This window comes from Acanthochromis polyacanthus, chromosome 11 (genome assembly GCF_021347895.1).
Source record: "Acanthochromis polyacanthus isolate Apoly-LR-REF ecotype Palm Island chromosome 11, KAUST_Apoly_ChrSc, whole genome shotgun sequence".
NCBI lineage: Eukaryota > Metazoa > Chordata > Actinopteri > Pomacentridae > Acanthochromis > Acanthochromis polyacanthus.
The window spans coordinates 13,016,559-13,039,053 of NC_067123.1; the positions used below are offsets into that span (position 1 = coordinate 13,016,559).

Below are 22,495 nucleotides of genomic sequence, written 5' to 3' on the forward strand. Positions count from 1 at the left end.
GAAAAAGAGTTTTCAGATTGAACTTTAGGCAGGGAGACAAGAGAGACTGAGAGGGAAATATAACATACTGGATCAAAAAAAATACTAAATGTAGCTTGGCTCAAAATTGATAAACAGAGGAGCAAGTTGGAAGATACATTCAGCATGGTGAAACATCTTTGTAAAACTGATGTGCAGAGTAATGTAAAAAAGTTTGTAGCGGTTGTTAATAGTTATACCTATAGCATGTGGAGCCACTGTTTTTTCCAGAAATGGTCATGTCTGTGGGAACTTCGAAAAAATGTGGACATGTTGATTCCAGATTTTCTTTCATTTTTATAGAACAAAAAATGAAATAAATTCAACTTAATTTTTGTCTTTTTTCACGTTTTATGACATTGAGTTGCACTGACTGCATTTGTTGTTTCCATTGAGGTGCAGGTCTTTATACTGCAGTGAAAAATGAGCCCACAGTGATTGAAAAGGTGACCGGAGCAAAGAAAAAGCATCCAGAAAATGGCTTTGGGTTTCAGAAAGTTAAGAAGTTAAAATATTATGCCTTGTATTCTTTGCAGCCCCACAAACTCTTAATTATACACAAAAAACATTGTGAAGCTACAGATATCCTCACTGTTGAGCTTAAGGAGTCACTTGCAGAAAAGTCGTGATCTTATCAATAACTGATCCTCTACGGAGCATAAAAGTTCTCAGTAAGTTCATCCCAGTTCACCTAAAGGCGGCGCTGGTGGGAAACAACTGGAGATTCGTCTTCCAGTGATGGTGTCTCACTGTTTAAATTACTGCTGCATTATCAAGGTAAAACTACCCCTGTATTTGATTTTGGTTAGGTCGCCCAGATGTACTTAGTGCCACATTAGGGCGGATTATGTTTCAGTAGGGAGTGCTGTTTTCTGTCTGTCTGTAATTTCATCATGTCAGACTGCAGTTACCGGTGAAAATTCAGGCCTCTCCTCTCTCATGTGAAAAGGGCCAGCTAAAATAACCTGAAGTAAAACTAGTCATGACGTACTTTTAGGTTACATGGAACTCTTATATAACACAAGAGAGATTTGGTTCTCTATAAGCTTAGAGGAAGCTGCTGGAAATAGCCTGGGCCTCTCAGAAGAGCTGGGTCATACTACCAGCTGTGTTAATGATGCATTAGCACCACGAGGTGCCCACACAAAGGCATCCTTTGATCAATCATTTAGCATCCGCACACACTTATATCGAAACACGAACACACACACATGCAGTTTTTGTGCCGCATGATGATTGTGTGCCTGAGGAGGAGGGTCACGCAGACGCCGAAACCGGGACGCTTTTAGTTTCTAAGCAACACCACCTTAAAAGAAAGCGGAACTTTGAGTCGTTCCTTCAGTCCCCAGTGGATCTTACTGTTGATTCATTTACACGATCCTCTCCTGGCTTTTATTCGAGCCACCCAAGAGGACGACCGAGCGGTGGGAGGATCCCATGTCCTTCTAGTGGGAAGAGCAGCAAGTCAGGTGTTTGAAATAATCTGTTGGAGAAGCACCGATCAAGTCTGTCCAATCGATATCAGTACCTAATTAAGTTGATCACATACTGGCCAGATGTGACGGTTCTAGACTGGAGAGCAGTTTGCAGTTATTCAAAATTTAAACAGAATGATTTAAGTAATCATCTTCATCTACACTGTAAAAACAAACAAAAAATGTACTGTATTTTCTTTTACAATTTACTGTTATTTTACAGATTTTTGCCATTTTGTCAAATTACAGATAAGTAGTAAAATCACAGAAAAAAATCAACTTGCACGTTAACTAGAAGACAAACCAGGACAAAACTGTAAATAAAGCCCAATTCAAAAGTCGGAATTTTTACATTAATTCTTTTATAGTTTCTTTTATAGTGAATTGCTTTTTTACAGTAATTAAATCAGCAAAAATATCATTTTATAGATACTGTATATATCATTATTTTAAAGAGCAGTTATGTATATTAGGATTTATATATTACAATTTCAATGGTAAATAATTATATTAACTTTTACAATGTTTTCCCTGTTTTGTTGAATTATAGATTCTAAGTTTTAAAAAGTATTAATCTACATATTAAGCATTAAAAAAAGTCCAAGGGCATGCTGGTAGCTCAACAGGTTGAGCGGGTGACCCATAAACAGGGGCTATGGGTTCGTTTCCAGCCTGTGGCCCTTTGCTGCAGTCCTTCCCCCATTCTTCTCCAAACTTTCTTGGCAGTATAGCTGAAGAAAGCAAAAAAAAAAAAAAAAACTGTAAATAATGTCCACATCAAAAATCTGAATTTTTAAGGAAAAATTACACATTTTTTTAGTATTTGAATTTGCAAAAATATTCTATTTTTGCAAATTACAGAAAACATCTTGTTACATCACAGAAAAAATAGTCATTTAAACATGAACCAATAAAAACATGCCCAAACTGTAAATAACATATGCATCAAAAATCTGAATTTTTACCATATTTAGATCAGCACACAGTGAGTAAAAATGTAGTGGCAGCAGAAACCACTCTGAAACTAGATTAAAAAGTTTAAAAACAAAACAACAACCTACAAAGTACCCCATTGAAATTTGCTCCTTTGGCAAACCATCCATCCACCCCAACCTCCTTCATATATGGATGCTCTATAGTTGATGTTGGTACAGAGTTTGTACATTGTCCACTGTAATATAAAGTCCTTCACCTCTATGGAAACAGAACAACCATGACAAGAAGTAGATAGAACTCCACAATGTCTTCTATGCAGTATGACACCATTATGATGCCATAAATCATCAAAAAATGCAAAATGACTTTCTCCTGCACTCATGAAAGCAGCTGATGCTGTTGTGTTGTTTTGTCTCAGGAGGTCATTTTGAAAAAATTTGTGCATAAACAGGACTGATGTAAATATACTACATTTACTTCAGAATAAAGTTTTAGCAACTGGAGTTAAAAGTGTCATTCAGTAGAAAAGTTTTGTGAGGAAAGGACAGCTAGAGTGATTTCTTGGAGCCTAAAGGTATTTTGATGGATGTTTGAGCCTTATGCTACATATGAAAAGGATCTTTAGGCTTCATTTGCACTTTTACAAGCTGATAACCTGAGTTTGACTCTCAGAATTGTTTTTGAGAAAGTAAAAGTCATATCAGAACATCCCTAAAGAATGAGCTTTTGGTTGAATAAATGAATTGGAAACTGCCAGACCTCCTGCAGATCCCCCGCCAGCCACAAAGTGAGCATTGATGGAGTTTGTTTTCTATCCAGCTTCTTGAGCCCCCCTCCCTGTGAGCTCTTGTCCCTTCCAGTTTGCCCTTGTTCCAGTAAAACGTCTTTAACCCCTCCTATTAGCACACTTGGCTCCTTCCAATCTGCCTGCCGTCCTCCTAATTTGTCATTTCATTTCCCATGATATCTCCTCATTAGCTTCTTTTCCGTCTCGGAGTCACTTTATGGCTTCCTCGACACCCTTTTCTCTCCAGTTTGCCCTTCGTTGTTTTGACATGCGAGCTGAATTGCAGCGAGATGGATTGATGGATACAGCTTATGGTTAGACACATGGTTTGCTTTGCCCTTGATGGAGGTGAAAATCTGATCTCTTTTCTGCTCGTCGGTGTCTGTAAGAGCTGCAGTGGAGCCGGTTTTGTCATGCAAACCTACTCAAGTTACTTTGGTGTCACTTTCAGTGGAAAGTTTTGGGTCCCTTTCTGGTTTGAATTTGGTTCGGAAAAAGGGAAATCCTGGGAGACGAGCTTTTTCTGGCACAGTTTAGCGGCACAAAATGCTGCCTCCATGTAAAACTGATACTGACCTCTGATATCTGAGTGAAAGGAAGGAACAAAGGTTTGTTTGTTTTTGATTGAGCTAAAGCTGAGCTCACCTGCCTCTCAAAGGGGAAATTTGCCGCTTTCTGCAATTTGCAAATCACTGTTGTCGCCGCTGCAGTTTTATTATTTCCTCCATAATTACAGAGCGCTGCTGTGCTTCAAACAATCCCCTGCACACAAATACTGCACAAGTAATTACAAGGATGCATGGAGGCGAGCTGAGCCCAACAAAATGGGATGCAGCCAAGCGGCATATGACTCCCCTCATCAGAAGTTGGCCCGGAGTCCTCAAGGCCAATCCAGTGATGCAGCAAAACATGACACTGTTGTGTTTTTAATTTTTTTCTTTCTTTCTTTCTTTTTTCTGGCACTGCTCCTCGTCTCTCTGGCCTGCAGCTCCGTCTGCCTTTTCCTCATCCAGTCCATTTTTTCCAGCTCTGTTTTCCCTCTCGATCACCTTTCCTCCTTCAGTCTCCCACTCTTGTCTTTCCTCTCCATCCATCTCCTCTTCGTCAGTGTGGTTTCTGTCTCTCCTCCCACACTCTCGTGTCCTTTCTGCTCAACATCTTTACGATTTTGCGCTTTCTTCTCATTTTTTTTTGGCTCCTACACACGCTCCATCTCCCTCCACCTCTTCCTATACATGCGACCTCTGCCCGCCTCTCCTCTGCTCATCCTACACTCGCTTCTGTTTCCTGCTGTTTCATCTCTTTTCCCAATTCACCTCTGGCAGCAGCTGGATCTCTGGCAAAGTGTTACAAGCAAACGTTCATGTAGAAAGGGAGGAAAAGATGAACAAAGACTTAAGTGTTTGTCAGAATTTGGCTAATATTAAGACTGTCTATGGATTGATTTTGACCAGTTTTGGACATTTCCTGGCACATTTTACTCACTGTGTACTCATTTTTTACTACAGTATAAAGTCCTGCACCTTGCCTAGAAGTGCCTTCTTTGAAGAATGGCATAGCTATGATGTCATAAAGGTTGGGGGGGGGGGGGGGGGTAGATCAACTAATCTGTGATTATGGGTGAGTTAATATATGAAAAATATTTAAGCTGTCATTAAAAGTTCTATGCTTGAGCGGAAATTTACAAAAACATTGATAATGGAGCAGTTAACTGGGGGTATTTTCTGAAAAAACATGTAATCACATTTTAGCATATTACAAAACAAAACATAAAGAATGCTTTCAATTGGAAATACTTTATGAAAATGAAGTTATTTTCATTTAACTTTGATAACTAATTTAGCAGGTATGGCAAGTTGTACCATAAAAACAGAAATATTGCAAGAATATCTAATCTGGAGCTTCAAAATAATCTATCAATCTAAAAATGTACAGGTATCATTATAAATATCCATAGTTTATGATGAAAAGGTTTCAAGCAAGTCAAAGATAGTTGAGTAAAAGGCCCCTGATGATGTGAGATTTACCAACACATCCTGCAGTTCAACTGAAAACTGTCTGAATTTTTGTTACATGTATGTTGGTCACATCAGAGTCAGTCATGGTTTCACAGTTGTGCTAATAAGTGAAGAAGTTTTTGTTTTTAACATAGCCTGTTTAGTCGGTACGGGCCATTTTTAGTGAATTTTTAAATGAGGCATGTAGAATAAAGTGATTTTAATGACTTCATGATTTAATGCTCAGATTTTAAGCCCAGGACCCGAGCCTGGCTGGGTTGGGTCGGGTCGTGTTTTATTGCAGCAGGTTTTTGTAGACAGGTAGAGAACGCTCTTCATGCTGCACGTTGTTGTTCTCTCTACCTGTGGCGACTTCGCTTCAGATCGCATCTAATTATCCTGCAATCTATCCGGATCCAGTGTGTTTGTCCTCAGGTTCTGGTTGACATCACTGGGCTTTTTTTGTTTTCTTAAAAAGTAATTTCCAAATAGTTTTTCTGTGAATTGATTCATCAACTAATTCTTCAGACTCTAGTATTTTCATGAGAAAATCTCATTAGCTGGAGCATGCCGTAAGCAGCAATGTAAATGCATGAGATTTATAATAACATAGAATTAGTTCAGTCTCATTGCACAATGCAACAATTCAAAGCGATCTCCAGATACTCTGCAACTATAAAATATATCTCCTGTGCAGGCCATGAGGAGCTGATCAAGGCTGCGAGAGCATGAAATATGTCCAACATTAAGTGACACATGGGACAAATAACAGCTTGCCCAATACTAATTAAGTGCTGAAATACCCACTTTTTTTTTCTTTCCTGGCAAATGTGTTTTTCTCCCCAACTGATTGGGGCACCTTTTCAAAGCTTTAACTTTACTGATAGAAAACACACCAAAACCTCATTTTATTATCCGTTAAAATGTCCTGTCAAATGGAAATGTTTTCCTCCTCCTCTCATCTCGCTCATTCGCTTCGTCTGTTTCGATTCTGCCTCTTTTCTCCTTTTTTCCTGTCTCTGTTGTCCCTCTCTCCTCCTCCCTCTTTATGTTTATCTGCTTGCCACTTCTTCTCCATTCTTTCGCTGTCTTCTCTCTCTTTCTGTCTGCCAGGCCGTGGCCTAGTTAAAACGTCTTCTGCTTTGTGCCTGTTCTCTTTCATTAGCGCCGAAGTTTTCAGACTCTCCCCTCCTTTCTGTTTCCCTTTATCTCTGCACTCCTTCTCCACTGTCTCTTGTTCTTTTTACATCACTCTTCCTCCCTCTCTCCTGCAATTTACCTTTTACCCCCCCCCCCCCACACACACACACACACACTTCTTGCATTTATTCCTACCTGTCTTCCCCCATCTCTCCCTTCTTTCTGTTCCCATCTGCTTTTACCTCCCTCCCTCTGTTCCATTGTGTGGATGATAGCTGTCAGGAGATCTCATCACTGAGTCTCTCTTATTACATGATTACAGGGTAATTATCCTGTGAAGTTGTCTTTGCCCGAATCTATGAAAGACGCTTAATGTCTTTTTAATGGGGTTTGGAGTTTGGAGACTTTTTTTGTCTTTTGTAGTTGCTGTGGACTCTTCAATTTATTGCATTTACATGTGATTGGCCTGGAACAGCGAGTCCTGATTAAGTGGCACTCTGATTTATCATAATTTTCGCCTCGCTCCGCATCAGACTCCCTTCATTTTTAACTTATGGCCTTGTGGCTTTGTCGCCTGCCAGCGTCTGATTAGACTGGACCTGACGAAAGCTTGCTGTGATGTTTAGACGAGCGCCGGCACAGAATCCTGGCTCTGACTTTATAGGGGATGGAGGACAGGTGACAGTGAACATGTCATGCTGCTTATCAAGATGAAACCTCCCATCTTTGATATGCAGCTGTGAAATGACCAGATCTGCTCCAAAGGGTGCTGCAGCCAGTTTTATAGGTGTACCTGCTTTCCCAAATGTGACTTCTATGTACTGCATTCAGTTTTCAGAAGAGAGAGAAATATGAGATAAGATTACTATGTGATAGTAATCCACATTACTAGGGATTAGTAAAGTGGATTTTATCTTGTTTATGTTTGTTTTTGGTAATAATTTGCTCTCCATTAAGAGAGTTTTGTTTGCCTTGCCTGTATCTATTGTATCCTTAAGAGCCACAAGCACAGAGTGATGCAAAACCCCGTTGTATCTGTAGTGATTTTTATCATTATTATTCTATATTAATAGAAGTTTTAAGGAGCTAACAAAATTTACCACTGGGGCACATGCCTTGTGGTTCGGAGTAGGTATGCCAAGATGGCCCAGTAGCTGACCCCACAAAACTTTTAATTTCCAGCATCCTCATTTGGTTTTACCGACATACTTGAGTAAATTACTCCCAGAGAATTAGCTACAGCAACTTAAATGCTGTTGCAACACGACCACCACCAGTCAAAAAGAAACAGTCATTAGACTTTTAACTTTCCAACAGTCCTTGTCCAATCATATGTGATATGTCATTCCGTCAGTAAACTGAACCAAATTTAGGCTTAAGATTATGATATTTCTTTGCTTTTTTTTAAAATTATGCACTCCTTTGCACAACTAAGAAGCCATGACTGACGCATGACAAATATTAAACAACTGTTTGACTGAACTGCAGGCAGTGTTCTCACAGAGAAGGCAGCAGAAAGTATTGAAAAAATGTTAATAGTTTAATATCCACATTATACAGAGCCTTTTTTTTCCAGTATTGGCAACTTTTGTTGATACTTGGAAAAATGTTGATTCCATATTTTTTTGAATATGATTAATCAGACTAATTTATTATGACTGGTGGAATTACAAATGTCATACAGCACAGAAGACATTTCTGAGTTCTCATAAGTGCATTAGTTTATATTGCAGTGAAAAATGAGGCCACAGTGAGGAAAAATGTGTCTGTTTTTAGTCATGAAGGCTGATGCTAGAATCAGACTCTCAGGTTTTAAGTTTTATATTAAAAATTGAAGTCTTGTTATCAAATCATGATTAGACAGTGTGGCTTGTTTTTTGTTTTTTTTTTAACATATGTTTTATTGATTTTTAATTCAAGGTGTACATGTACACAAAAAACACAAACCGAATAGATAACCCCACCCCCCAACCACCCACCCATAATCACCCATAATCTTGCCTCTCAATAGTTATAGCAAGAAATACATAAACAGAAATACAGTATATAAATCTCAGTATATAGTGCAAATGAAAATGAAAATAAGATGAAGACAACAAGTGTTAAGAATTACAATCAGTACATATCAAGACTTACAGTCACAGTGGAGCATGGCATACAGATAAAATTATTAGATTGGAGGATTAGTGAAGTTTTCAGATGATTTGAATGTGTCTGTACGTAAAGTGTTAGAGGGGAGGTAAAGACTGAAGGGTATGTTGTAGATCAGTGTTTTCCAAGAAATTTAAAAACGGGTTCCAGATCTCATAAAATTCCCCCAGCCTGTGTTTAAGACCATAAGTTAGTTTCTCTAAAGCCAGGCAGGATGATAGTTCCTTGAACCATTGACTAATGCTGGGACATGATACATTTTTCCAGTACATGGCAATCAGACGTTTCGTGTGAATGAGACAAAGATTGATCAATGTGGTTTCATGTTTTTTTAAAATAAGATTTATGGGGTACAGACCCAATATACAAATTCTAGGACAGAGAGGGATGCGTTTAGAGGTGATTTGAGAGATTATGTTAATGACTTCCTTCCAGAACTTCTGCATCTTCTCACATTCCCAAATACAATGAAAGAGGGTGCCTTTGTGAGTCTGACATTTCACACAAGTGTCAGGGACATTTGGATTGAATTTGTTTACCTTTTCTGGGGTGATGTACATTCTCATGATCCAGTTATACTGTACTAATTTCAGTCTAGTATTTATTGAAATATTATGGGCCTCAGAGCACACCTGACTCCACTCACAGTCAAGCACATCTTCGCCTAAATCTTCACTCCAGGACTTCCTTTTTGAGTCAGAGGACTCTGTGGAATATGATGAGAATATATTGTAAAGAGAAGAGATCTGGCCCTTGCTATGTTGGTGTTGAACTACATACTGTTCGAATACTGTTAGTGGGGGGCAAGTAGATGAATTCTTAATTTTAGAGTTAATAAAGCTTCGTAGCTGTAGGTATTTGAAAAAGTGGGTCTGTGAAATATTAAATTTGTCTTTGATTTCATTGAAGGGTAACAGTGTATCGCTGTCATAGAGATCCATGATTCTCCTGATACCCTTCTGTGACCACTGTTTGAATCCCAGATCATTTTAGATTTTAATTGTTTAACCTTTGTCATAACCTGCTTTAATTTAGTTAGTCTCCCTAAGCCTCTTACATTCCAAGTTGTTATCTTTATAGTTGAGTCATTCATTTTTTGTGGATACTATATTGTATTCCAAACACAAGTTATCAAGAAATAAACATAAAAGAGTGTGATATGGATCAAAAAAGGCAAAAAGCACTATGAAATTAAAATGACTCTCCAAGAAAGATGAGAATATCCCTCTCCCACTGTCACCCAGAACCTGACAGCGTTTCCCACTAAACCAAACATGAGAAATCACAACATAAAGCTGCTCTGATCCTACAAAGAGGAGCAGAATAACGATACTCACACACATGACCATCACCAGCTGTCCCCAGGTAGCGGCATGTTTGAGAACTTAAACATTCTTAGCATAGGGAAGACATTTAAAGTCATCCTCTCTACTGTTGAAGTGTGTCCACGGGAGTTTTCTTTTCCTTTCTTTTTTGTAAACGAACCACACTTAATTGTGGTCAAAACATGCTTGTTGTTGCACAACCTTCTGAGGCAATCACTGCAATTAAACGATTTCTGTATTTGTCAATGAGCGTTCTGCAGCTGTCAACAGGTATTTTGGCCCACTCCTCATGAGCAAACAGCTCCAGTTGTCTCAGGTTTGATGGGTGTCTTCTCCAAATGGCATGTTTCAGCTCCTTCCACATATGTTCAATGGGATTCAGATCTGGGCTCATAGAAGGCCACTTTAGAATAGTCCAACGCTTTTCTCTCAGCCATTCTTGGGTGTTTTTGGCTGTGTGTTTTGGATCGTTGTCCTGTTGGAAGACCCATGACCTGCGACTGAGACCAAGCTTTCTGACACGAGGCAGCACATTTCTCTCCAGAATGCCTTGATAGTCTTCAGATTTCATCGTACCTTGCACACTTTCAAGACACCCTGTGCCAGATGCAGCAAAGCAGCCCCAAAACATTACTGAGCCTCCTCCATGTTTCACCGTAGGGACAGTGTTCTTTTCTTCGTATGCTTGGTTTTTGAGTCTATGAACATAGAGTTGATGTGCCTTACCAAAAAGCTCCAGTTTGGTCTCATCTGTCCAAAGGACATTCTCCCAGAAGCTTTGTGGCTTGTCAACATGCATTTTTGCAAATTCCAGTCTCGCTTTTTTATGACTTTTTTTCAGCAGTGGTGTCCTCCTTGGTCGTCTCCCATGAAGTCCACTTTGGCTCAAACAACGACGAATGGTGCGATCTGACACTGATGTACCTTGGCCTTGGAGTTCACCTTTAATTTCTTTGGAGGTTGCTCTGGGCTCTTTGGATACAATTCCAACGATCCGTCTCTTCAATTTGTCATCAATTTTCCTCCTGCGGCCACGTTCAGGGAGGTTGGCTACTGTCCCGTGGGTCTTGAACTTCTGAATAATATGAGCCACTGTTGTCACAGGAACTTCAAGCTGTTTAGAGATGGTCTTATAGCCTTTACCTTTAAGATGTTTGTCTATAATTTTTTTTCAGATGTCCTGGGACAATTCTCTCCTTCGCTTTCTGTTGTCCATGTTCAGTGTGGTACACACCTTTTCACCAAACAGCAGGGTGACTACTTGTCTCCCTTTAAATAGGCAGACTGACTGATTATGAGTTTGGAAACACCTGTGATGTCAATTAAATGACACACCTGAGTTAATCATGTCACTCTGGTCAAATAGTTTTCAATCTTTTATAGAGGTACCATCATTTTTGTCCAGGCCTGTTTCATTAGTTTGTTTTTTTAAATAATTATGTTAATCAACAATTCAAAAGTGATGGCTGTTTTTGATTATTTAATTTTCAATAAATTTTTATTTATTGTTACTTTTGTGAGTTTCAAGTGATTTCAGTGAGAATTGTGGGTTTTTCCTTCTTTAACTGAGGGGTACCAACAATTTTGTCCACATGTGTAATCCGACGGGTCTGCAGAGAGGCCTCGCACGAAAGTTGCAGCATCATTCGGATTGTCAAAAACTCGTGAGTGGCCTGCATGGGTCACCCGAAGCCGTGCTGGATACATGATCCCATATTGAACGTTGAGCGTTTTAAGCTGCTGCTTCACCTCGTCAAAGTGCTTGCTTTTGGTGTGTGTTTCCTTGGCTACATCGTGGAAAAATTTCACCTCCCGCTCCTCAAACATCACTTGTCCTTTGGCTCTGGCAGCCCGCATCGCCCTTTCTTTATCCTTAAAGTTGAGAAAACGCATTATCACCGGTCTTGGAAAGTTGCGGTCTTGGCGGCTCTGCAGGCGGTGGGCTTGTTCAATGAAGAGCGGGTAGGGGAAGGTCTCGGTGCCCAACACCTCGGGAAGCCATCTCTCCAGAAAAGATACTGTGTCATGTCCCTCTGCACCCTCTGGCAGGTTGATAAGGCAGAGATTGTTACGCCGGCTACGGTTGTCCTGATCTTCAGCTTTAGCGGTAAGAAAGTCGACCTGCTTCTGGAGTGTGGCCACTGTTTTTTCCGGAGTACTCACAGTATCCTCAGTGTTCCCAATGCGTTGTTCGGCCTCAGTGAGCCTGTTGGAAAATTCACTGAAGTCCCGTTTAATACCATCAACGGCCTTCAGAACGCCTTCAATATCCTCCGAAAGTTCTTTTTTCATGTCCGCTATAGCTTTCATGATCAAGTTCCCTTCAGTAGCCTCCATGTTGTCGGTGCTAGCTTCTTTGCTCAAACATGTGCTCAGAGTTAGCTTCTTTGAGGGTACAGAGGGGCTTGCGTCCCGGTCGGTGGTGTTAACGGGCTGAGCTGTCTCCTTTTTCTGTTTTCTGGATGTCATTTCGTCAGTAGAGGTGTCGGCGGTCTAAATAATCCAAATTAACACCCTTTTAAGATTTTGGTTAAAGAATAAGTGCAGAAATTGCCGCTAGCTAAGGGGAGCACTGCTCGATGTGTGTGTTCAGCTCGCCGCCATGTTGGAACCCCCCCAGTGTGGCTTGTTTACATATTTAATACATCACTTGCTTTGGAGTTAGGAGACTGCAGCTTAGCCTTTTATGACATCACCCAGTTTCTGCTGAAAATACTGATTTCACAGGCTCTGTGTAAAATTGTGATTAAATTGCAACTGGTTTTTGTCTTATAATCATCGTTGTTTATTGTTGCACATAAATATTTTTGATTACAAGCTACACTTTCTTTATGTTTTCATTTCATAAAACCAGCCTCTGCATCAAAGCAAATCATAATAGCACAGCATATATATTTTCAGTTGGCTTACTTTTTTCATCCCTGGAATTATGCTGCAATGCTCCCATCATTCAAAGAAAATCGGATTTTTCAGCCAAAAGCAGTATTTACCCAAGTGCAGATTATTGTTACTGCCCATCATCCATTTTTGCTGTTCTTTGTCTTAATTTGAGTGAAGACAACACATCAAGTCACATACAACAAAATCAACATGACTTTCTAACATATTTTTTTCTCAGATTTTAGTCAACTCCTTGTATTAACTTGTTGTTTTGTTTCTCTTTGTTTGTCTCTGCGCAGCCTGAGCACCGCTGCTATCTGTGATGCCCTCCCATGAAGCCCAGGTCGGCAGCTGACACTGCCAGTGAGCGGGAGACGCCACTGCACAACCGGTCCTGGGCCGGCGCCATCAGCCGGTTCTTGCCCTCCCTGTCACACGCTGGAGATTCTTCCACCTCCACCCACATACCAGTATCCACAACCATCAGCTCCGATCCACACCAGTAAGGTCCCGTGATAACCGACACGCTGACATCCTCAGCCAGTACCACCACCAGCAGCAACAGCCAAAAACCACAAATATTGTCAATCAGCAACACCAGCAAAACCACAATCATCACCACCAGCAGCAACAGACATCATGTCCAGTCGTAGAAAGTCCTCTAACCCCTGTATGGTCCGGGTCATCAGCGACCTGCCTAAAGAGCAAGATGACCCAGAGGAGGTAATGGACATGGAAATATTTGTGAGCAACAACATAGCAGAAAAAGAACAATCAGAACCATCTGAACCTGCAGAAAAAAGTCAAGACCCCCAACAGGAGAATCTCGTGAATTCAGGCCAGCAGGTGTTTCCAAAAAAGGTGGAAAACCAGAATCCTGAGCCATCAGAACAAAAGGAGCAGTCTGGGAAAGAAGATCAACCCTCTGTAATTGAAGACGAAGAAACCACGGGGGAGAAAGACAAGGATGAAGCGGAATCTGACCCAGCCTCCCAGAAGAAGCAGCCTAAAGGGTACGAGTGCAAATACTGCCCATTTTCGACGCAGAACCTGAATGACTTTAAGGAGCATGTGGACTCAAGCCATCCTAACGTCATTCTAAATCCTCTGTACCTCTGTGCTGTGTGCAACTTCAACACCAAGAAGTTTGACTCGCTCACAGAGCACAACGAGAGCCAGCACCCCGGCGAGACAAACTTCAAGTTCAAGAGGATAAAAACAAACAATCAGACTATCTTAGAGCAGACAATCGAAGGCAAGGACAATGAATGCGAAGTGACAAATGAGCAGGGTGAAAGCAACAGCAGCTCTGTGTTTTCACCCTGCATATCTACCACAGTAAAAACCCCGGGGAACATCCAGGCACTCTTTGGAGGGAGCGAACTGAAGAGCCACTTGGACAGCTTGACCCAGAAGGATCAGATCACAGCAGTAAACATCAATGGAACTGTTATCATACCTGAACCCACCATCCTTCAAGGGCTCTCTCATGTCACCCCGATGCTCCAGCGCCCACCCAATTTTAACTCTGTACCAAAAATAGCCGTTCCCTTGAACACCACCAAATATAACCCTTCTTTGGACAACAACCTGACACTGATCACCTCCTTTAATAAGTTCCCTTACCCGACACATGCAGAGCTGTCATGGCTTACGGCCGCTTCCAAGCACCCGGAGGAACAGATCAAAGTCTGGTTCACCACCCAGCGGCTGAAGCAAGGCATCACCTGGTCACCAGAGGAGGTGGAGGAAGCCAGGAAGAAAATGTTCAACGGCTCCATCCCTCCTGCTCATCACACATTCAACATCCTGCCGACAAGCCCCATCTCCCAGCCGTCTGCCAAAGCCTCCCAGCAGCCTGTCGTCCACACAACAGTTGAGCATCCAGGCCATGTCCGGACAACTGTGTCCAATGGGCTGAATATCCCCAACAACACCTCCCCTGGTTCCGGCCACACCCTTAAACGATCTCTGCCAACACACCTAACAACTGTGTTGGGCCCAGAGTTGAAGCGACCCATCATGGCAGTCGCCCCCCACTCTGGCGACCCTAAGGACAAGGTCCTGATGGCTCCGCCTCCACCGCCTCCTCCCTACAAAGACCGCCTCCCTATGGCTCCACCTCCTGTTCCCATGGAGATAAAGAGACCTGTAGCACTTCCTCTGGTCACAACAGAGATGAAGAGGCCATCCACTGCCGTGCCTTTAATGCAACCACCATTGTCATCATTATCACCATCTTCATCATCCAAAGGGAAGATTCTCTCTGCATTAGGAAACCCCAAAACAAAGCCGGTGGTGTCTCTGCCCTGCATAGTCTTTCCAGAGTCCTTAACGAGGCCAATGATAGCGCCCCCGCCTATCTTTGCCCCTTCATTCAAAAACTCTTTACTTCTTCCTCGTGCTGTGACCGCCACTTCCAAAGAAAAGCACCCCAACTCTCACACTTTGCCAGCTGCTGATCCGAATTTGCCGAACTCCCCTCCACTCATTACTTCACAGGTAAGGAGGCCACCTATTATCCAGTCCATTTGTGCTCCTGCTAAAGCCCCGGCCCAGATTCCAGGCTTCCCCTTGGATGGCAAGAAACTAAAAGAGCAGCAAGGAGTGGAGCTGAAAGCTAACTACCACAGAGGAGACAAGGTGGTCAGTCCTCTGACAGAGGCCAACGGGATATCTCGCATTGACGGTAAATGGTCCCACGATCAGACCTCCCCTTCTCACAATAACGGGATTGTGCATTTGGATAGTGGGGAGACACCAACAGCACTTAAACCAGATTTTCAGCAGAAGTCATCAGTGCTGACCCAGTTCCCTCTCCTCGAGAGGATGAAAGGAAAAACAGCAAAACAGTTGAAGGTCTTGGAGGAGAACTTCCTACGGAACAGCTTCCCCAGTCACAGCGATGTGGACAATCTCTCCACCACGACCCGCCTGTCTCATCAGGAAATCGATAGCTGGTTTGTGGAGCGCCGTGCACTTCGCGACAACCTGGAACAAGCCCTGCTCAACTCCATGGGCACTAAGAGGATGGGAGTGAGTGGCATTACTGCCATCGCTGAGAAACAACTGCAGCAACAGCAGACTCTACAGCTGAATGGGGTTCACAAACCCAGCACTGGTGTGGGCCATCTTAAAAGCCCCCCTCCACCTTCACATGCTCTGTCCATCAGTGGTCCTGGCACCATTGCACCCTCCGTCCCCAACCCAAATTCCTGCTCAGTGCCTCCAGACAGCCGATCCCTGGCACTCCTCAAGGACGATTTTGCTCAAACGCGGTGGCCTTCCCCTGAGGAGTTCAGCCAGCTAGAGGGTCGGATGGGACTGGCTCGCGCCGACCTTGCCCGCTGGTTCACCGATGGCAGGCTGCAGACCGGCAATTTGGAGCTGACAGAACTTTTTCACAACAGTGGTGTGAATGGAGGGCAGGGGATGGCCGTGTGTTCTCTCGAAAACACTCCATCCGGCATCATCCAGCGCTGTCAAGAAGGAGCCCTAACAAACAACAACAGCAGCAGTAAGGTGCTGGAGGTGGAGTTGGGTTGGCTGATGGACCAACGCACCAACAGCCAACAGCATGATGAGCTTCAAGATCGGTTTGCTGGCAGGTACTGCATTCTTGTGTTTTTTTTTTTAAGTTTTACCTGTACTGTGTTTTAAAGTTTCCATCACATTTTAATGATGTTTTGAGCAGGTTTCAGTAGCCCATATCATGCATATTTACAGGTATTCAATTTCATTTTTGGGTCGAGTAGAACAGAATATGTTTGCATGCTTAAATGTTGAAAACACATTATTTTTCTCATATGTACATTACTGCAGCAGTCTGCTTTGATTTGTGGGTAGTTCATCACATATCTCTGTATATATGCAGAGACGTAGCTCTAACAGAAGCCACTCTAGTGAGGAAATGATGGACTGCTAATTTTTTGAGGCCAATGTTAATCAGGTGTTATGCAAATGTGTTACATAGTTACATTAGTTGCATCATTTATCTGAGACAGAAACTACAAGAACAGAAAGAACAGTCTAATTTTTGACCTTTCAGACCGAACTTGTGATGGGGGATGTGCAGTTCTATCGGTAGAAATGAAGCTTTAGATTGTGATATTTCACTTACAAAAAACAACTTTCTTGTACATGCTTGACTCAAACATTCTACAAAAATAAATCATTTATGTTAGGTCCCGTAAAAAAAACAATAATCTGCATATCTCATCATATTTTCACATGAAATGCAGGCTAAATAAAACATACCAGATCAATTAAATGCAGCATGATTTAGAAACAGTACATGGAGTAGCAAGTTGTCAGTACGTTGTTGGAGGTTACATTCAACATGGTGAAATATTTTACTGGAGTTTGTAGATGCTGTCAAAATGTAAATAGTTAAATGTAGAGCTGAAACAACTAATCGATATAATCGATTATTAAAATAGTTGTCAACTATTTTGGTCATCGATAAGTCTATTTTTACCGTAAGCGGCATGTTTCACGCATATTTTAAGCCAGCCTGTAATCGCGGTGACCAGGTGTGGCAGTCATGAGCCAGTGTAGGTTTTACACAACCAGAACTGCAGGAGAAGAAGCAAACAACCAATAGGTTGCCTTGCTTTAGGTCACGTGATGTTCACTCAGCATCATAGACTCACGCTCAGCGGCTGTGTACTCACTGGGAAAGTCCGACAGGAGGTTCTCACATAGTTCGGTGAGAAGCCAGTTTCCAAGGGAGAAAATCCGTTACAGGGCTGCACAGTGCCGTAGTGGTTAGCACTTTCGCCTTGCAGCAAGAAGATCCCCGGTTCAAATCCTGGCCTGGGCCTGGGATCTTTCTGCATGGAGTTTGCATGTTCTCCCTGTGCATGCGTGGGTTTTCTCCGGGCACTCCGGCTTCCTCCCACAGTCCAAAAAATATGCTGAGGTTAATTGGTATCTCTAAATTGTCCGTAGGTGTGAATGCGAGAGTGATTGTCTGTCTGTATATGTAGCCCTGCGACAGACTGGCGACCTGTCCAGGGTGTCCCCTTCGCCCGAATCAGCTGGGATACGTGTGTTTTTTTTCTTTCTGTTCTCAAATTACTACCTTAAATTTAGTTCACTACTTTTGGAGTCCTTACTTGTGATATTATTGTAGTATAACTTAAAATACATGGGTGCCCAGAAAATGCTTCTCTACAGGAAATATGTTTTTAAAGTGTAAATGTTGCCTTGGTGAAACTTCATTTAAGATCTTGTGACGTTGGATGGTTGTATGAGTATGTATGTGTTGATGAGTCAGTGTTTTGATTGCTGCTAATTGAGACATACTAAAATCCAACTATGGATAGGTTTTTGAAGAATTTAGGACATTGTAACATGGTTAAAAGCTCTTAAAATGTACGTGGAATGACATAGGTCCTTTATTTTACATTGGAAAATATAGGCAAAACTAAAATCTAAGTCAATAACCGATTAATCGATTATCAAAATAATCGTTAGTTGCAGCCCTAGTTAAATGTCCAGAGTATGTGGAACCAGCATTTTTCCATTATTGTTATTGTTAATATCTGTGTTACTACTTTAAAACAATGTTGTATCAGTTTATTACAGGTTTTTAAAACTTTTTGTAAAATAATTAAAAAAATCTAACTTTATTTTTCTATTTTTGATCATTTATGGCATTATAACTGTGTTATAATTCACAGAAGACCTTTTTGAGTTCCTTCTACTTCTAGTTATGGTTGTGCTGTTTCTATCGAGACGCAGGACTTTATATTGCAGTGAAATATGTGCCCACAGTGAGTAAAAATGTGACAGGAGCTAAAAACATCCCAAAACTGCTTCGAGTTCAGAGGGTTAATGCTTTTTACTATTACATGATAAACCGTTGAGTTGAACATTTGCTCCTTTTCTCACACTACTAAAGGCAACGTTTTTTACAGAAAGGACTTGTAATGAAGTATGTTGCATTGCTGTATTGGGACATTTACTTAAAATATCTGAATAATTAATCACATGCAAATGTAGTATCATGAGTCCAACACTGACAGCTGCTGACAGCTCTTTATCTGTTACTCAGTATGACCACCTCCTTTTTTATGTAGATGAGATTATTGAAATTAAAATAATTTATCATTAAACAAAAGCCAGTTTTATTTATGTAGCCTAAATCATAAAATTGCACCATCCTACATCCTTTCAACTTTTCAGATCTTGATGTCTTGTGCATTAAGTGAGCAGTGCCCCTGCATCACTTTCTACCCACTGACTTCTTTTACAATGACCCATGCATCCAAATGAACTGTCTGCTTCTTCTGTTTAGTTGCTGCCATAACATTGTTTTCAGGACATTAACCTAGAAATCTACAGGACTTTATTTAGTCTGCCTTCCCTTCGAGGAACTTGGGACGTGTTTGGCCACATAACACAGTCATTACGGTGAAACCAATATCTCCACGATAATTTGGGCAAGCGTTTTATTCTTCCCGCGAGTCAGCTCTGGGTTCAGGCTCAGGCTTACAGTAGGAACCTGCACCGACAGCACAATAAAATCCATTTGGCTGCTGCTCAATCTATAAACTCTGCAACAAAGCACACTTAAACACTGCTGAATGGTTAATGCAGAAGACTGTCCCTGGGTTTTTACTTTTATTTTTGAATATAAAGTTTGATTTAACCCTCCAAACCCGAAACAGTGTCCACACGATTTTTCACTGTAGGCTCATTTTTTAATTGTAATATAAAATCCTTCACCTCAGTGAAAACAGCACAACCATGACGAGAAGTAGAGAAAACTTAAAAACTTCTTTTGTGCAGGGTGACAGTTGTGAGGCCACAAATCCTAAAAAAAAATAATAATTTAAAAAAATTAAAGCTTAATTTCTTTAATTTAGTATTTTACAAAAAAATAAATAAAATTTCAACATGTGCAACATTGGTGATTTCCATAATTTTTTCAACACTGAAAAAAATTGTGGCTCCACTCAAAACAGATATTTTGCAACATTTTTTTAAAATATAATTTTACGCACTTGTCTACTCTCTGCTGTATGTATACACTGCCTGCAGTTGAGCCAAAAACACGTTTTTTTTGTCACTTGACTGTTGGTTGCAGGTGAGTTTGCCTGAATAAGGGCAGATTTGTTGCTTAACTTTTCTAAGTGAACTTAAAGGATGATTAGTTCAAAGACTGCTCGTTGTATCCTATGATTTCCTATTTTTTCTCATTTCTGTCTGGCAAATACACTAATTTTGACACTTTTTTCAAACATATCATGTCTTTGAAACCAGTCGAGAGATTTTTGTGTTTGTCCTCAGTTTTCCATCACCGTAATCGAATCTTCTTGTCTGTGAGCTCCATCATGATTGTTGTAGTTCGTTTATTATCTCCTGAAGAGAATTTCCTCCTTCAGAATATAATCATACTAATGATTAGGTTCTCCTCGTTATAATTCAAACATGTCCTACTCGACTTAATGGCTTAAATATCAAAAAAGATTGACAGTTTGCTTTGATTTCCTAAAAATATTCTGAGAAAACACCAGATTTAAAACAAGAATTTGCTTGAATTCTGCTTCTGCCACTGATTTCCATTTACATTTGGGGTTGTTTTCTTTATGTTTCAGGTCTAACAAGCATGTTTTCTTTACAAACTGTTATTTATATTGTATCCTAGCCCTGGTAGAGAAGGATGTGCAAATAAGGCATTGATTAAAACATAAAAACACAGCGTACATTTAGAATAGAAGCACAGTATTTTCATGTGGGGGTTATCAGTGATGTCCAGTAATGATTCAGTAGTTTAATTTCCTTAATAGGTGAACTTAAATCCCTCTCTGCACTGTGTTTCTGTCTAACTTTGCATTAATCTGGTGATGAACCGCTTTAACAGACTGAGGCAGCAGAGCGTGGCAGAGCTGAAGAATGGTGGACAGAATGGGGGAGTCCTGGGAGGAGCTCGGGAGGTGTTCGGGAGCTGGCTGGAGGACGGACACTCAAGGAGAGGACGGGAGCTGCTCCTGGACAGGGAAAGGAAGATGGCGGAGGACGCATCCGGGAGGCTGACTGGATAATCGGTGAGAGTTATCAGCAGCTGTCCTTGGTTTGATTTTCCTTCTACAACTGATGTTCACTGATTGTTTTGTTGTTTTATTTAAGCTGCTGTTGATCAGCAGGATGTCACCACAATAGCTGTCAGTCCTTTGAGAACTGCGTGATGAAGACCTTGAGTTCACTTGCAGCTCTCTTAAAAGGCACATTGATGTCAGAAATAAACATTTTGTCCGTTTTAAAAGGGCAGTGGCTTATAATTAAACCTGCAACTAGGTTTCATTCACTACCAGTTCAAGTGTTAGTGATTTCTTGGTTGGATAATCATCCATTAATCGCTTGTTCTGTAGAATGTCAGACATGACAAATGATCCCCTTTTAGACAACTAAGTGAAGCATGAATTACATCTTTAAGTGGGACATCGCGGAATTTGATCATTCCTCTGTAGTGAGAGAAGCTTGAACTCCATAGCACATTGTGTTGACTGTTGACGTCTACGAACCATATTTCTTTACAAAGCCAGGTTTTTTAGAAGTTATACACTGAACACCATTTACATTGATATTTACCTGGAGGTGGTTTTCTTCTTCACTGCTTTTGCTGCAGCTGCGTTCTTTGGCAAGTCATCTGTTGGTCAGTTTGAGTTCAGTTTCAGGAATGAGGATCTCATCAGTGATTCTCTGTAACCACAAACTAAACAGGGACCTGCACTAACAAGAACATCAATAACAAATAAACACTTAGACTTCTTGAAAAAACATTTGATATTGTTCGCCAGTTTATTTTGTGCTTGCGCCAACTAAAACATTTCAGACGTGATCTGTCCCAAATCATCTCTAAACCGCTGATTCTCTGAACCCCAAGCAGTGTCTGTACATTTTTGCTCACTATGGGCTCATTTTTCACTGTAATATAAGGTCTTGCAAAACAGAACATCCTTTGCTAGAAGTAGAGAGAACTCAGAAACGTCTTGTATTACACAGTTATAATGCCAAAAATTACAAAAACAGAAAAAAAAACACCTTCTTTATTTGTTTTTCAAAAATAAAAAAAACTCTGGAATCTGTATGTACAGTATTTTTCCAAGTGTCCACAGATGTGACCAATATCTGAAATAATTGTGGCTCGTTATTAAACTACTTACATTTTTAATTTGTTAAGTAATTTAACTGATTTTCTGTCTGGTTTGTGTAAACACAGCCTTGCTCTGTGTAAACGCAGCCTGCAGTTCATCCCAATTCGGCCAAAAAGCCCCTGAATTTTTGTGGGTCACATGTGTGTCACTAACAGCTTCACATTTCCAATTTTCAGTCGGTAGAAATGGTTTATTTTTTTGCAAATGTTTGAATGAGACATGTAGAATAAAATGATTTTGATGAAATATCACAATTTTAAACTAAGATTTGGTGAAGTATTTTGACAGATCATCACGTCACAGATAAGTAGTCCAAAGACCACCTTTTTTTTTCGCAGTTTCAAGCTGATACATGGTGTAATTGTGGCATTCTTTTTAAACATAACATGCCTTTTCCAACCCACCAGTAGGTTTCAGGGTTTAGAGTGTTTTAAGTTGAATTTGAACAAACTGTGTGTACCATTTAGCATCATTTTTCAACAAGTTCAATTGCGTTCATCAGGAATTGACATTCTGAGTCCATATCCAAATGTTCTCTGCTGATGTTGTCACTGTCGCTTCTTTTGAAATGTGCAACCATGAATGATGTGATTGTTGTTTTGAAAGGGAATTCTTTAATGCA

The 22,495-nt window shown here is 40.8% G+C and overlaps 1 protein-coding gene across 4 annotated transcripts in view; it reads left to right on the forward strand.

Annotated features, from left to right (window-relative positions):
- LOC110966087 (zinc fingers and homeoboxes protein 2-like) overlaps window positions 1–22,495 on the forward strand; it is a 221,363-nt gene that overhangs the window by 182,452 nt on the left and 16,416 nt on the right. For 3 of the 4 annotated variants that reach the window (XM_051955098.1, XM_051955097.1, XM_051955099.1), the window contains 2 exons: window positions 13,009–16,317; window positions 20,580–20,763. In XM_051955098.1, coding sequence (XP_051811058.1) covers window positions 13,349–16,317; window positions 20,580–20,760 — 3,150 coding nt within the window. In that variant the 5' untranslated portion in view covers window positions 13,009–13,348 and the 3' untranslated portion in view covers window positions 20,761–20,763. Of the gene's footprint in view, window positions 1–13,008; window positions 16,318–20,579; window positions 20,764–22,495 lie in introns of those variants that run through there. The other variant, XM_051955100.1, reaches the window with a different exon arrangement.